The 14,583-nt window shown below is 26.9% G+C and overlaps 1 protein-coding gene across 2 annotated transcripts; it reads left to right on the top strand.

Moving 5' to 3' along the window:
- Positions 1-7,317, top strand: LOC113555860 (DDB1- and CUL4-associated factor 7). 2 transcript variants are annotated; one of them, XM_026960437.1, is made up of 9 exons: positions 1-597; positions 2,235-2,395; positions 2,468-2,609; positions 2,699-2,797; positions 2,971-3,093; positions 3,169-3,292; positions 3,359-3,510; positions 6,806-6,923; positions 6,993-7,317. In XM_026960437.1, exons 2-9 carry the CDS (start codon positions 2,289-2,291, stop codon positions 7,166-7,168), a joined length of 1,041 nt encoding a protein of 346 aa, XP_026816238.1. In that variant the 5' UTR covers positions 1-597; positions 2,235-2,288; the 3' UTR covers positions 7,169-7,317. The 2 variants fall into 2 exon arrangements, with proteins under 2 accessions (XP_026816238.1, XP_026816239.1); XM_026960438.1 differs by having other exon boundaries at positions 1-601.
- The last annotated feature ends 7,266 nt before the right edge of the window (positions 7,318-14,583 follow it).

Below are 14,583 nucleotides of genomic sequence, written 5' to 3'. Positions count from 1 at the left end.
ATTTTTTTTTCATATCATCAACAACTTACTACTATCGTCGATATTATATTTCAATAGAATATTTGTTTACTTATCTATCGGCGGTCCTCGTTTCCGTCATTATTTTTTTTTCCATTCGTTTTCCCCACCGCCGCCGTGAACCGTGTAACAATAGGTAACATTTATTACTCATTTTATTACAGTCGGTATTTCGACGACGACGCCTCCGCCGCCGCCCGCCGCCGCCACTTCAATCCCCACCACCGCTCCGTCACTTCCGCCCGACCATCCACCGAACCGCGACTGTTGTGTCCGCCGCCAGTCCGCTTCGGTTATCAGTAAAACGCAGCGTCTCTCGGCGCGACCGACGACGGACACCACCGGCGAGATCGGCCGACAAAACAGCATCGAATATCGCGCGTCGTCAACTGGTTACGGGTACTCCGACGGCTGCCTGCGCACCGACACTCGCGAGCACACACGACATGCGAACGCCGAGTCGCCGACGGTGAGTCGATACCGATAACGCGCGCCATGAATCACGGCGGACGACGGACACCTGGCCGGCATTGAGCACCAACGACGTCTGAAGCGGAGTCAGTGAACTGCACAGCAGCTGTAGGTAAACTTGGTCGGCGGTTGAATCTTGAGTGTCCCGACGTTTTTCGTTTTCTTCGTCGGGTCTTTGGAAAAACATCCAAATCTCGTATGATGATAATAACTAATAGTCGATGTAGTTTCTCTCGTGGGATGTCTCTGCGCATTACAGTGCATAACGCTGCATCGTCGCACGGTAGGATGCTTTAGCGTAAAAAAACGGATACGATTTCAATTTGTAAGTCACATTTGACCATGCAGAGTAGTACATAATATTATCAATAATGTTATTTTCTTTCTGTCGCAACTGATGTTTCAATAAACTGTAAACGAGAATGTATAGGTAGTGTCTGATTTCCTATAGTTTTTGTTTAACAAAAATAAATTCATTACTTACAATATGTGTCTACAAATAAAAACTAACTAAATTATAAATTTTAACAAACATCCAAGACAATTTGTGCTCATCTTTTCTATATAGTTTTTAATAGATATTATATATATTTTTTTTATTATTAAAAGACCCACGAAGGCCTATCATTGAATAGTTTCTTCAATCAAACCAACCAAGCCCTCTTATATATCCTTTCATCTATTGTGCTTATTGTAAAGAATGACTTCATACAAATTAAAAATAATCATGACAAAGAAAAATAATTAAAAGACTAATACAAACAAAATGTTCATGTTTATAATTTAACTGGCGTATAATTTATGTGGGTGCTATTTGGATGTGCGGTGAAATGTGTTTTTACTTAGATTTGTGATCTACTATAATATATTGGCAGTTAGATAATTTAACATATAACAATCACTGTGAACATTATTATTATTAGGTACTAATATTATTATTTTTATGCATAACATTATACAGTGGTTGCTGCTTATTAGTCTTACTTTGGGACTAGACCATTTGAATCCATAAACCAAAAGAGTCAAGAATGACTACTAAAAAATAATTCAAATAGTTGTTTACTTAAAAATATTAATTGAGATTTAAGCTATTAAGGAAAATTCTGTTTAATTAAAAATTAAATAAGCATTTTTTGCTGTGTGTTAGTATATGTGCAAATCAGTATCAGTCGTTTTGCATCTAACAGGCGAATAAGTCGATTAACTGTGAGCTCAATGAATGGCGACCACTGTATATACATATTTATAAATATGAATATAATAAATAAAAAAATATTTTACAATTTAAAATTAATATACTATTAACAATTCCACAAAAATCTAGTCGGTAGTGAAGTAATTAGTGTTGGTGCTTCTAATAGTTTTTTTAAGTGCTATTTTCCAGGCATGATTTTTCTATAATTTGTTAACACCTGTTGAGGATTCACATAATTTCTCTAATAATTTTAGTCGACATTATTCAAGCATCTATATATCATATATTTATTAGAATGAATAATTATTTCTACAATATTGAAACTAACGTAGTTTAGTCCTTTCTACAAATACAGAATAGTAAAAATACCTGTAATATTAATACTTAATAAAATGGTGGCACTTTAAAAGTAAAAATAGTTATTGCTCTAAAATTATGTCCTTAGATAATAATATATTATTTTTAAATACATTAAAATTTTGACAAAAATATCTCACTCTAGCTGTTAAAATTTTTCTTCTCATTAATTTAAAAACATTATATTTTTTAGGTGTGTATCTATATTATTACATACATTTTTTGTGGATAATTGATTATATTCAAAATGGCAGTCCACGGCTCTACACCTAAGCGTAAAGAAATTTACAAGCACGAGGCGCCATGGCCACTGTACAGTATGAACTGGTCTGTACGACCTGACAAACGATTTCGGTAATAATCAAACATTAGCAAATAACTATGTATTTGTTTAATATAAGTTTTTATTTATTTATTTTCTATTAGTCTGGCGATTGGGAGCTTTGTAGAGGAATACAATAACAAAGTACAAATTGTGTCATTAGACGAAGAAGTTTCAGAATTCAGTCCCAAGAGCACATTTGATCATCCGTATCCAACAACAAAAATTATGTGGATTCCTGATAGTGTATGTGTTGTGTATTGTACCATGGATGTTATTATTTTTTTTTTATTGTTATTAATAAGTTTCTTATCATACTTTTTTTTACATTTTAGAAAGGAGTATTTCCAGATTTATTAGCTACAAGTGGTGATTATTTACGAATTTGGAGAGCAGGTGAACCAGAAACAAGATTGGAATGCATTCTTAATAATGTGGGTATTCAAACTTAATAAATTATTTGTTCCGTCACTTGTTCTTAATGTTCTAAGTTTTCTATGATACATTTTAATTAAGGTTCTAAATGAAAGAAAAATATAAAAAATGTATTAATTCTTATTTTTGTAAATGTAATATTTTAATATTCCTTATTTTCTAATGTTATTAGAACAAGAATTCAGACTTTTGTGCTCCATTGACATCATTTGACTGGAATGAAGTTGATCCAAACTTAATTGGTACATCAAGTATAGATACTACATGTACAATTTGGGGTCTTGAAACAACTCAGGTAATTTTATTAACAATATTTAATTGGTAAAAATGATTTAATATTAAATTGCTAATATTTTAAATAAATTCTTAGATTGTTGGACGAATTAATTCTGTTGCGGGGCATGTTAAGACTCAACTTATTGCTCATGACAAAGAAGTATATGATATAGCCTTTAGTCGTGCTGGAGGTGGCCGTGATATGTTTGCTTCAGTTGGTATGAAAACACATAATTCAATTATATTTATTATTACTATCTAAAACCTTATTTATTTTATTACAGGAGCTGATGGTTCAGTTAGAATGTTTGATCTGCGGCATTTGGAACATTCTACTATAATTTATGAAGACCCTCAACACTCTCCATTACTCAGGCTTGCGTGGAACAAACAAGACCCAAATTATCTTGCTACAGTTGCTATGGATGCATGCGAAGTAAATAATATTTATTAGATTCTGAGCAGAGTGAAGAATATATTGATTTTACAATCATGCATATTTGTTTTTGTATCTGGGGACATGTATTGAGGCAGTAAAAATACTTAGATTTTCAATTTTATCAACTTTTTTGATAGGAAAAGTGAATCTAATGAGTAATTTGAGGGGTCAAAAGTAAAAAGTTCCCAGTATTTTTCTGAATTATCAAAAAACAAAAAATTAAGGAAAAACGGAAAATTTTACACAAATCTAATATAATTGTTTAAATAATTATTTTGTAACTATGGTTACCTTAAAACTCTTAAGTATATTATTAACTAGCAGGGGTTACCCGTTCTTCGCTTGGGCTAGATATTTTATAGTTACATTTATTGATCTTCGGTTGTTAATTATAATAATATATTTTTATGTTAGCCTGGGTTGTAACTACAATAATTTAAAGTAGAAGAAAAATTTTTTTTTGAAATATAATGATTTTCAATTCTAAATACTTGTAACAAAAATTAAAGTAGGTAGTAAAAAAAGTTGCAAATACGAAGTCTTTAATTAATATAATAAATTTAGTATTCTAAATACAATCTACAAATCTTAAATTTATATTTTTAGAAGTAAATGGTTTTGTTTCTTCTATTTTCCGCTGTATCATATTTCAACAAGTACCATTCATAGAGACTGAAAATTTTAGCAATAATAATTAATAAATTTGCCCAATATCATGAATTAATTACCCTATAAGAAACCAAGAGATCGACATGATGTAATAATAAGAGTATTTAATAAATTGAAATTGAAAAAATTAATGGATTTAATAACAAAAAATAATATTTTTGGTGAAGTTTTATCATGGGTTTATTCAATAGAATAGCAAAAAAGAGGATTACCACATGCTCACATTCTGATATGATTAAAAAGTAAACTTCATCCCAGTCTAATTGATGATTTCATTTCAGTCGAGTTACCAGATCCAGAGAAAGATTTTGAATTGTTTGAAATTGTAAAAAAACACATGATACATGGACCATGTGGGAAATGTATTCCACTGGTCACCTTGTATGAAAAATGGCAAATGCAAATTTACTTATCCTCGAAAATTGATAGATGAAACCAGGACTAATTCTAAAGGATATTCATTGTACTGAAGAAGTACAACGAATGGTGATTTTAAAACTAACATAAAAATGAAAATAATATTTGGGAAATATAAAACAGTTGAAATAGATAACAGGTGGATTGTTCCCTACTGTCCACTTATCCTAAAACTGCTAAAAGGACATATTGATGCTAAAATATGTATGTAAATTATTTCCATTATATATATATATATATATATTAAAATATATTAACAAAGGTAGTGATCAAGCAATGTTTACGATAGAAAATAATAATAAAAATGAAATTGAAGACTATCAATCTGGAAGATATATAAATGGTAACGAAGCAATATGGCAGATTTTAGGTTTCCCTATTCATGAGCAGTAGTATCTCAACATAGTTCATCTCTCTGTACACCTAGAAAATAGACAACGTGTTTACTTCTCAAATGAGAATGTTGAAAAAAAAGCAAGAACACCACCAGAAACAACATTAACAGCATTTTTAAAATTATGCCAAGCTGGTAATTTCGCCAAAACGTTGTTTTATTATGAAATTCCAAAATATTATGCATGGGATAATTGAGCCAAACAGTTTAATATTAGAAAACAAGGAATTCCGGTCAGTGGACATCTAACCATATTTAAAGCTGATACAATGGGTTGAATGTATACGATACATCCAAGTTATCTCAAATGTTTTTTCTAAGAATCTTATTACATAATGTGCGTGGGCCAACATCATATGAAGATATAAGAAATATTGATGGAATTATATATGAAACATACAGAGAAGCATGCGAACGATTTGGTTTACTTAAAGGTGATAAACACCGGGTTGATAATTGTGATATGGATTACACAGATGAAATCTTTAATGAAGTTCTTACAACCATAGCAGATGCTTGTTTGTTAATATCTGGTAAACATTTAAATCAATGGGAATTAACTTTAACGGATCAAATACAAAATATTTCCCATGAAACCAAAATTGTACGTAAAACATACAATATATTAGATTTAAATGCATACATCGATGTTAATAAATCATGACTAGTCAATGATAAAAAAAAGGGTTTGAAAGAATTATGAATATTATTGAAAAAAATGCAGAAAGGTTGATATTTTTAGACGCACCAGGATGTACTGGAAAAACTTTGTTTAAATTTTTAAATTTATTATAAGCAGATAAGAAAAAAAGGCCATATCGCTTTGGCATTGTGTCCTCAGGGGTCACGGCAACCTTGTTACGTAGTGGCTGTACTGCAGATTCTGCATTAAAATTACCATTGAATTTTATCTTAACAGAAGAGCCTACTTGTAATATAATAGATAATCCAGCAACCTGTAAATTACTAAAAAGAACTAAAGTAATAGTTTGGGATGAATGTAGAATGATGAATAAAAAAGAACCTGAAGAACACAAGGAACACCGGCTGACCAAATTTATTAAAATTAAATCATTAAAGACCACAGGACTTCTGCTTGATACACTGTGTTTTGACCATAGTCGGTTATATGTGGCATGTTCAAAAGGGAGCGATTCAAAAAAATCTTTACATATATTGTGAAAATGGCAAAAATATGAACGTTGTATATCAACAGGCACTAATGATCAACATAATAATAATATTTATATAATATATTTATTTAATGCAAATGATCCTAAATGGTTGCTAATGATTATTATTATTTTCTATTATTAGTACATTATTAATCCGCTGATGCGCGCCACTAGTTACAATTTTGTTTTGTTACACCCTGAGCCCAGAAAGGATGTTGGTTTATTCTCACATAAATACTGACCTTCCCCAAATAATGCTCAATATCCATGTTAAATTTCAAGTGAATCGGACTAGTGGTTTTTAATATTACGAGTGCGGGAAAAAACGACATTCATTTTTATTTATATAGATATATGGAATTAAATGTTAAATATTGACTCAAAAGTTAATGACAATAATATAATAATATGGTATAAATATATAAGATATAAAATATATCATGAATTAATGAAAGTGTATTAACACTTTAAAGCCTTACAGATAGTTTCGTATACAATCATTGGTATACCTATCATGAAATACAAATTTAACACACCCTTAATAGTAAACCATTTGACGCTTTATGCACAGCAAAGCAGTACACACTTATCTATTTTATTATTTTTGTTTACTCATTATGAATTTTTTTATCCAAAGGTAATTATATTGGATGTCAGAGTTCCTTGTACACCTGTTGCTAGATTAAACAATCATAGAGCATGTGTTAATGGAATCGCATGGGCTCCACATTCATCTTGCCATATATGCACTGCTGGTATGTATAATATGTTGTTATAAGTTCTTTTATTTTATGTATGATTCATGACCACTATTTTGTATTTAGGTGATGATCACCAAGCCCTTATTTGGGATATCCAACAAATGCCTAGGGCTATAGAAGATCCAATCCTAGCATATACAGCTGCAGAAGGTGAAATCAATCAAATTCAATGGGGTGCTACTCAACCAGACTGGATCGCCATTTGTTATAATAAGTCGTTGGAAATACTACGAGTGTAGTAATACTGCTGGACTGTTAATGTTGTAAATGCATTATTATACATATTATTTTATATTTTTATCAAATTTCTCTCATCAATACAAATTATTCGACTCAAATATTATTAACAAGACTTACAGTTTTTATTTGTTACACATGATTTATAAGAGACAGTGATTTATTTTTATTTATGATACATTTTTATTTTTTTTTTTTTTTTTTTTTTTGAGTTATATTATAATAATTTTTTACAACAGTTCAATACATTGTATTATTAAAAACTTTAGTATAAAATGTATTTCATTAACAGCCCGCCGGTAGATGATTTTTAGCCTGTATTTTTAATAAAGAAGAAGAATACTCTTATAGTAATAAAATATATTGTAGAATTTTGACAATTGATTTTTCAATTGTTGTAAGCCAGCAAAATAATTATAATAATAAATGACATTATATTATAAATTTATTTTTATTATTTAAATAGTGGTATCCAATACACTTATGTATAAGCAAATATTATATACGTTTATTAATTTGAAATCTGTAAATATTTACCAAGTATCAGTAATATTAATTTCTTTTTGACAATTGTGTGATTTTTTTTTTTAAATTTTTTATGGTAATATTAATTTTTGCTAATTGCATTTGTATGAAAACGCAATAATTAATTTTAATATTATTATACAGTGTGGTGTCTATATAAATGCAACAACTACTTGAGTACAGGCGTGTACACAAAAAAAAATTTTGGGGAGGTTTACAAAATTTAGCAATACAAATTTTGTCACAACATAATAAAACAATTTTTTCCCCTATTCAAAATTCTTTTTGGGGGGGTTGAACCCCCAAAACCCCCCTGTATACGCGCCTGCTTGAGTAACCCACTGTTATAATTTTAAGTATAATTAATAATTAGTTATTTACTAGTAACATATAAGTTATCAATACTAAAAGTCAACTGTTTTAATGTTAACATAAAATATTTAAATGTTTAAATCCCTTTTTTTTACAATCATCAACTGTGCACATTAACTAATACCTCAATATTTTGAACTGCGCATTTTTAAATTAAATTATACTTATGGATACTAACCATGTTTTCCACTAGAATTAAGGAAATAACTTATTACTTAAGTCTATTCAAAATGAGATTATTGCCGATGGTCGAGTTGTGCGCATAGGCATGGCTTTATTACACCAACGTTTCCCAATGTGGGTTCTGCCATATATTTGTGATTAATGAAAAAATTATTATTTAAAAAATTGAAAAAAAAGAGAATTCCTCAAAACAAACTATTTCTCAAGGGTGTCGTGGTCGTAAAAATTTGGAAGCCGCTGTATCCAGTAGGCGTACAGATAATTAACTCGGTGGGGTTAACAAACAGATGTTGTCTGACCACCACCCAATGAAAACTGGTCACTGCCAGGTAATGATCTTATTTTGAATAGGTTATATAGATATGATGTTGATGACCTAAAAAAGCTTAAAAAATTACAACAAACAAATGCATTAATGCCCTAATAAATATAGAAAATGATCTAACCTAACCTATGAAGTTGTTAAAAAGCAAGATATAAAAAAAAAATTCAATTATTAATACTTGTATCTACAAAAACCCACCAATTATAAGAATACAATTATTGTTTTTTAACAAATTTTCTTTTATTAAAGATAATATTTAACTTTTTTTTCATAAGCCATTATCTATTCACTTGTAATGCGTTTGTACAATAAAGTAACGTTATTAATGTTATGTGCATTTTGTCAATAACTTTTGAATAATACCCCCCCCCCTGAAATTCCTGGCTAAACGCCTGATATCATCAACATCCTATCTCTACTTATTACGTATTATAAATTTGTAATAAAGTAAATAGAAAAATTCAACACATGAATCTAATTGAATCATATGACGAATAAACAATAAATTCAAATTGACAATTATGTTTTTATACGTTTATTTAAATACTATAATGTATTAAATGATACACTTATTGAAAATCTCATGAATTTGTATATTACAGTTGATATTTTCACTAATATTACTTTGTATTATTTATCAAAAATTTCCCCATTGGTTGGTTAAAAAATTAAAAAATCCTAAACTGTTCATTATAAAAAAAAATGTGTTAAGATAGTAAAAATTAATACTAAATAACATGTTTTATACACGTCAATGTCAAACTCATAATTATTATATATTTATAATAAATATACATTTTTTTTTAAAGAGAAAACTGTATATTATTTTATTAATTTTTAGTAGTAGTCCAAAATAACATTTACTTTTTACAAAAAAATGAGACATGAAAAGTAAGTATTGAGAAATTATAAAAAGCATATCAATCGATTACTATCATTATTTATACATTGTCTGTTGTAGCTTTTATATTATGAATATTATATTTTCAGGTACCTATATGAAGCTAATCTAATAAAAACTAAAGTGACACCACTGTACCTAACTAATATTCAGTATTAAAATTATTTTAAAATATATTAAGACTGTTCAGTCAAATCTTATTACAGTATAATATTATTATTACATTATTTTTATATTAAAATGTTTTTTTTTTAATTTTTATACAAAGTGTGTATATATTTAAACAATTGTTAATTTCAATATTTAATGTACAAATATTGTCTTCAGATAAAATAATGGTTATCAATCATATAAATATTGTACAATTTTGATGTTGACAAAAAGTTGACTATTTTTTATTTTAGAAAAATTATTCCGATAACACTTCATTTTAGGTAGATGTAGCGGCTACTAAAAATTTGAAATTCCTAATAGAAGATTACACTAATAACAATAGGCAGCAATTAAAACTAAAAATTAAAAACAGATTATAATCTCTGAATGCTGATGGGATTATAGCTATAATATATATATATTATAGCTAAACTAGATTTGTTTCCAAATTTTTCTTTTCTTTATTTTTTTCATTTCTTTTAAAAAAATACTACCTATTGAATTTATTACTGTAGGCAAACATCATATATTTCTGTAATGATTTAGATAGAATATTGTTCTTAAGATAAAATATGTTTGGTTTTAAATTTTTTTATTGAGATTGGTGTTTTGGGTATATATGTTATATTTTTAAATAAATAATCAAATAATATACCTTGTTTATTATTATCACAAATGTACTAAGTACAGTAAAAATCCAAGTTTGAAATTTCCTCCGTATTATTTTATTTGCATGTAACAGTAGGTACATAACTTTTTATTTTTTAATGCACAATATTTTGAAAGTGTGCAGTTAGTATTAATTTTATTAAGTATATTTATTTCTAAATATGCAAAAAAAGCATATTTAATTCAAATATAACAGTCAAACTTAAAATAATATAACTTAAGTCTAAAAACTCTTTAAAGTTTATATAGTATTTTATATATAAATAACGATTTACAATTTCTTTGTTTACTTATATATTCTTAACATTAAATTGTAGGGGGGCAATGAAGGGGAAAAATCAAATATTGGGGTGGCACTTGCCCACCCTGACCCCCATATAGCATCGTCTCTGTCTGCTAGAAATATAATAATTAAGTATATTAAAAACATTACAATTATCTAAATTAATATATACTGTATCACTTTATTTTGATAAATAAATATTATAAATAAAGTATTAAAATAAATTCTATTCACTAAAAAAGTAAAATAGATTTTAAGAAAATTTTGAACAATTAATCTAAAACTAAACATTTATCATGTAATGCTACATCATAATTTATTACCTATAGTACTTATATAATAAAAAGAATAAAATATTTACAACAAACAAACTTCAATTGGACGAGTATCACTTAGACTGGGTGAGTTACTTGGACTAGTAACAATATAAATAAATTATAATCAACTTTTTTATATGCTTATAAAATAATTTTAAAGTTTATTCTCAACTGTATTCAATCATATTACATTTCATACCTTTTGAATTATTTTCAATATTTAATTTTTTTTTTGTACTTTTTAATAATATTTTTTGCTTTTTATAATTACTTACTATTTAAATTGTGGTCTGTATAACTAAAACACAAATTGAAATTCAGTTTTATTTAATGGTTAATAGTTTCAAACAAATAATTCAACTTAATCATTAGTATATTATTAGTTTTAATTCAACTAACAACAACAGTTTATAAAATATAATTTAATATACAATATACCAGCGATAATAAATGATAAATTATTGGCTAGGTTTCACGAAATTTCGTTCGACTTTTATTTATAATTAATTTAATTTCAACTATGTAGAACCATGTAATATTGTAATACAATTTTAAACCTAAGGGTTGGATATTAAAATTTTTATAATTTTTTAAATACAACATAACTTACAAAATTTTGCAACTTAGACAAATTTCGTAAAAATATGATTTTTAAACGCTTATAAAAAAAAAATTGTGACTAAAATTTTTTATTTTTTTCAATTATGAAAATATATTTCATAAGTTATACATTTTTATTTGTTATTATAGCCGTCGATAATAAAGGCATCATAATATTATGTAGCATATTAGTATCTATGTATAAGTTGAAGCTTGAAGCTTCTATACGTTCTACAACTATCATTCCACAATACCTAATATCCAATAACTGTTTTAGATACTAACTTAGTGACAGTAGTAAGCTCTATATTATTATTATTTTAAAATATATATTTTTTTATTAAATTATGTACTTGATTACCACAGCTATCACCTCTTTCTACATTGGTTGTACATTTTTCAATCGGTGTTTTATTTTTCTAGGTGCACTTAACTTATATCTAGTTTTTTCCCCAAAAACCAGTCTTTACCCATTTTGCAAAACATTAAAAAAGAAACACTGGAAACTTACAGACAAATGTACTGATCGGTGCGTAGTGTTAAAATGCAATTATTCATAGATTAATAAACATAGGTATAGTACTTTGTATATAAATATATTTTATATTTATATGGGCATTGGTAGTGGTACTGAACTGATATGTCACGTGAAGCTGTGTGTTACTGTTTATCGTATAAATTGAGTTGGTGAGTTAGTGTCGAGTGGGTGGGTGGAACAAACATTTTACATTTACCTCATAAAAAAAGTCTGAGTTCGGCGTCACTGGTGACAAATATGTATTGTAGCCCATGGGTGATAAAACTCTTAATTCGGCCCTGTATATAGATATACAGATGCATAGGTATTTAAAGTTACTTTCATTTCCCCCCCCCCCATAACATATAGGTATCATCATCACGATCGATAGCAAATTTACCTACGGAAAATATATTACAACATTCTGATGGCAATTAATTTATATTGAATACAAAAGGATTATCTCACACCAGTCATACCTGTCCAGTTGTAATGCAAATAACAGAATTTGCATTGACATTTTAAACACTTAAATAAATACTTAATGGATATCATAATTAATAATATAGCAAAAAAATAAAGTTTTATTCTTTAAAAAATTAAAAACCGGAATGAAATTGAAATAAACAAAAATATTCTTACTTATTAATATAATACCTACCTATATTATAATTAATATTTATATTTATAATTAAATTAATAATTATTTACATAATGTCATAATGCGTCAAATTAAAAATGTAATCAAACCTATTTTACCCTTTTTAAATCATTTGATACCTTTGTAAATACTAATAAAACAAAAAGTAATTTATTTTAAATAATAAAAAAATTTAATACACCTCATGTCAAAACTAATGGAAAATAATAAAATATACTTAAAATACCTAAGTACTAATATAATTTTCATTCTTTTTTATTTCATAAAATGTTTGAAGTATTATAACTTCTACTCAAACTGTCTCAAAGTGACAGCCATCATTTACTGTTGTTGAATAGCATTGTATTGTAACAATTATTTTATCGAATTTTAATCTTTAATAAATTAATTTTTTTACCAATAATACTCATAAGTCATAATTAATACAAACAATTATTATATCTGTAATGTTAATCACCTTATCTATATTTTAGAAAAAATGTTTCATTATTTCGAATTTAGTCATGTTATCACTTTATCAGGGTTATAAATAATGTATAAATTATTACTTAATGTATTGTGTGCGTTTTCATTTTTTTACCCTAAAAAATATTATCTAAAATAATAAAATTATGAAATATTATAACAAATCGTCAATTTTATTTTAGTGTTCAAAATCATAGGCGCAAATAGTATTTGAAATTTGGGGGGTTGTTGATCAAGTTTATACTAGATACTTGTGCTCTAGTATGCTAGAATGCTTTTAATTTATCACAAAACATCATAAGTTTTTTTGGGGGGAAGGGGAGTGGGCTAAGCCTCAAGCCCCTTCTATTTCCGCCTATATTCATAATAATGTTTGGGGTAAGTCAATTGATTACAAATTATTATAAGTTGTTATTATTGAAACTCAATATAATCTAAAATAATATGCGATTGCATAATTTTTTTTTATAGACATTATAAGTTAAAGTTTAGATAAAATTGATTTTTATAAATATAAAATAAAGATTTTTGTTATATTTTTTTATAATTTAAAATTATTCGTTTGATATTTTACTGGGAAATTTTTTCGTAGGTAAATTATTATATTTTACTATGATAATGCAACCAGATCTTCATAATATTTAAATTAATTTAAAACTATTATCTATTTATACTATTTAACACCTGTCATATTTGTAATAGTTAAATTAATCAGCAAAATACATTATATTTAGTATTATACGCACCACCTGTACTTAGTAATTACATAAACCAAAAACATTTTATTTTTCTATTTATTTGACACTGAGTCTATACGTTTTTTACATAATTTAATAATTATAATAGACAAACTTTCAATTTTATTTGTTAGTTTTAGAACAAAAGCATTTAAAATAGTATGTATAATTATAATATGCTATTTTATACCATTATAATAATAGTACATTTATTATCATACAGTATGTATTGTTCATAATTTTTAACTTTGAACTGTGCACAAGTTTTATATGTGTACATAATATATTATGGGTATATTGAATAGGCTATATTAAACGATGTAAACATGTTCTAAATTTTCATTTATGATTTACGAAATAAAATATTTGAAGTCACAGAATTTCCGTGTTTTTAAATCAGAATTTTTACATTCGTACACTTCAAAAGTTTACCATCATTAAAATTGATTTTATGCATATAAAACAATTTTATTTAACTGAAAGTTTTAAATCTTAATTGGCTTTTTAGTTAATTTGCTAAAAGACCATCCAAGAGGTTATGTTAGGTATATTTGTATCAATCCATATAGACTACCAAAACATTTTTTAGTTATAGATATATATTCTTGTAATAATTAAATGCTATTAGTAAAATAAATTTAAGAAAGAATATTGATAATATGATCTATTGTAAATGTTTAAAATGACATAATTAAATCATTTAAATGGG

Source organism: Rhopalosiphum maidis, chromosome 3 (genome assembly GCF_003676215.2).
Source record: "Rhopalosiphum maidis isolate BTI-1 chromosome 3, ASM367621v3, whole genome shotgun sequence".
NCBI classification, from domain to species: Eukaryota; Metazoa; Arthropoda; class Insecta; order Hemiptera; family Aphididae; genus Rhopalosiphum; species Rhopalosiphum maidis.
The sequence above is the reverse complement of the archived record's forward strand: the minus strand, read 5'-3'. Positions and strand labels throughout refer to the sequence as shown.

Bases quoted from the DNA above. Each gene is read 5' to 3' on its own strand.
- LOC113555860 (XM_026960437.1), top strand. From the start codon at position 2,289: ATGGCAGTCCACGGCTCTACACCTAAGCGTAAAGAAATTTACAAGCAC. The intron at 2,798-2,970 runs GTGGGTATTCAA...TAATGTTATTAG, and splicing joins TGGAATGCATTCTTAATAAT to AACAAGAATTCAGACTTTTG. The intron at 3,511-6,805 runs GTAAATAATATT...TTTTATCCAAAG, and splicing joins TTGCTATGGATGCATGCGAA to GTAATTATATTGGATGTCAG.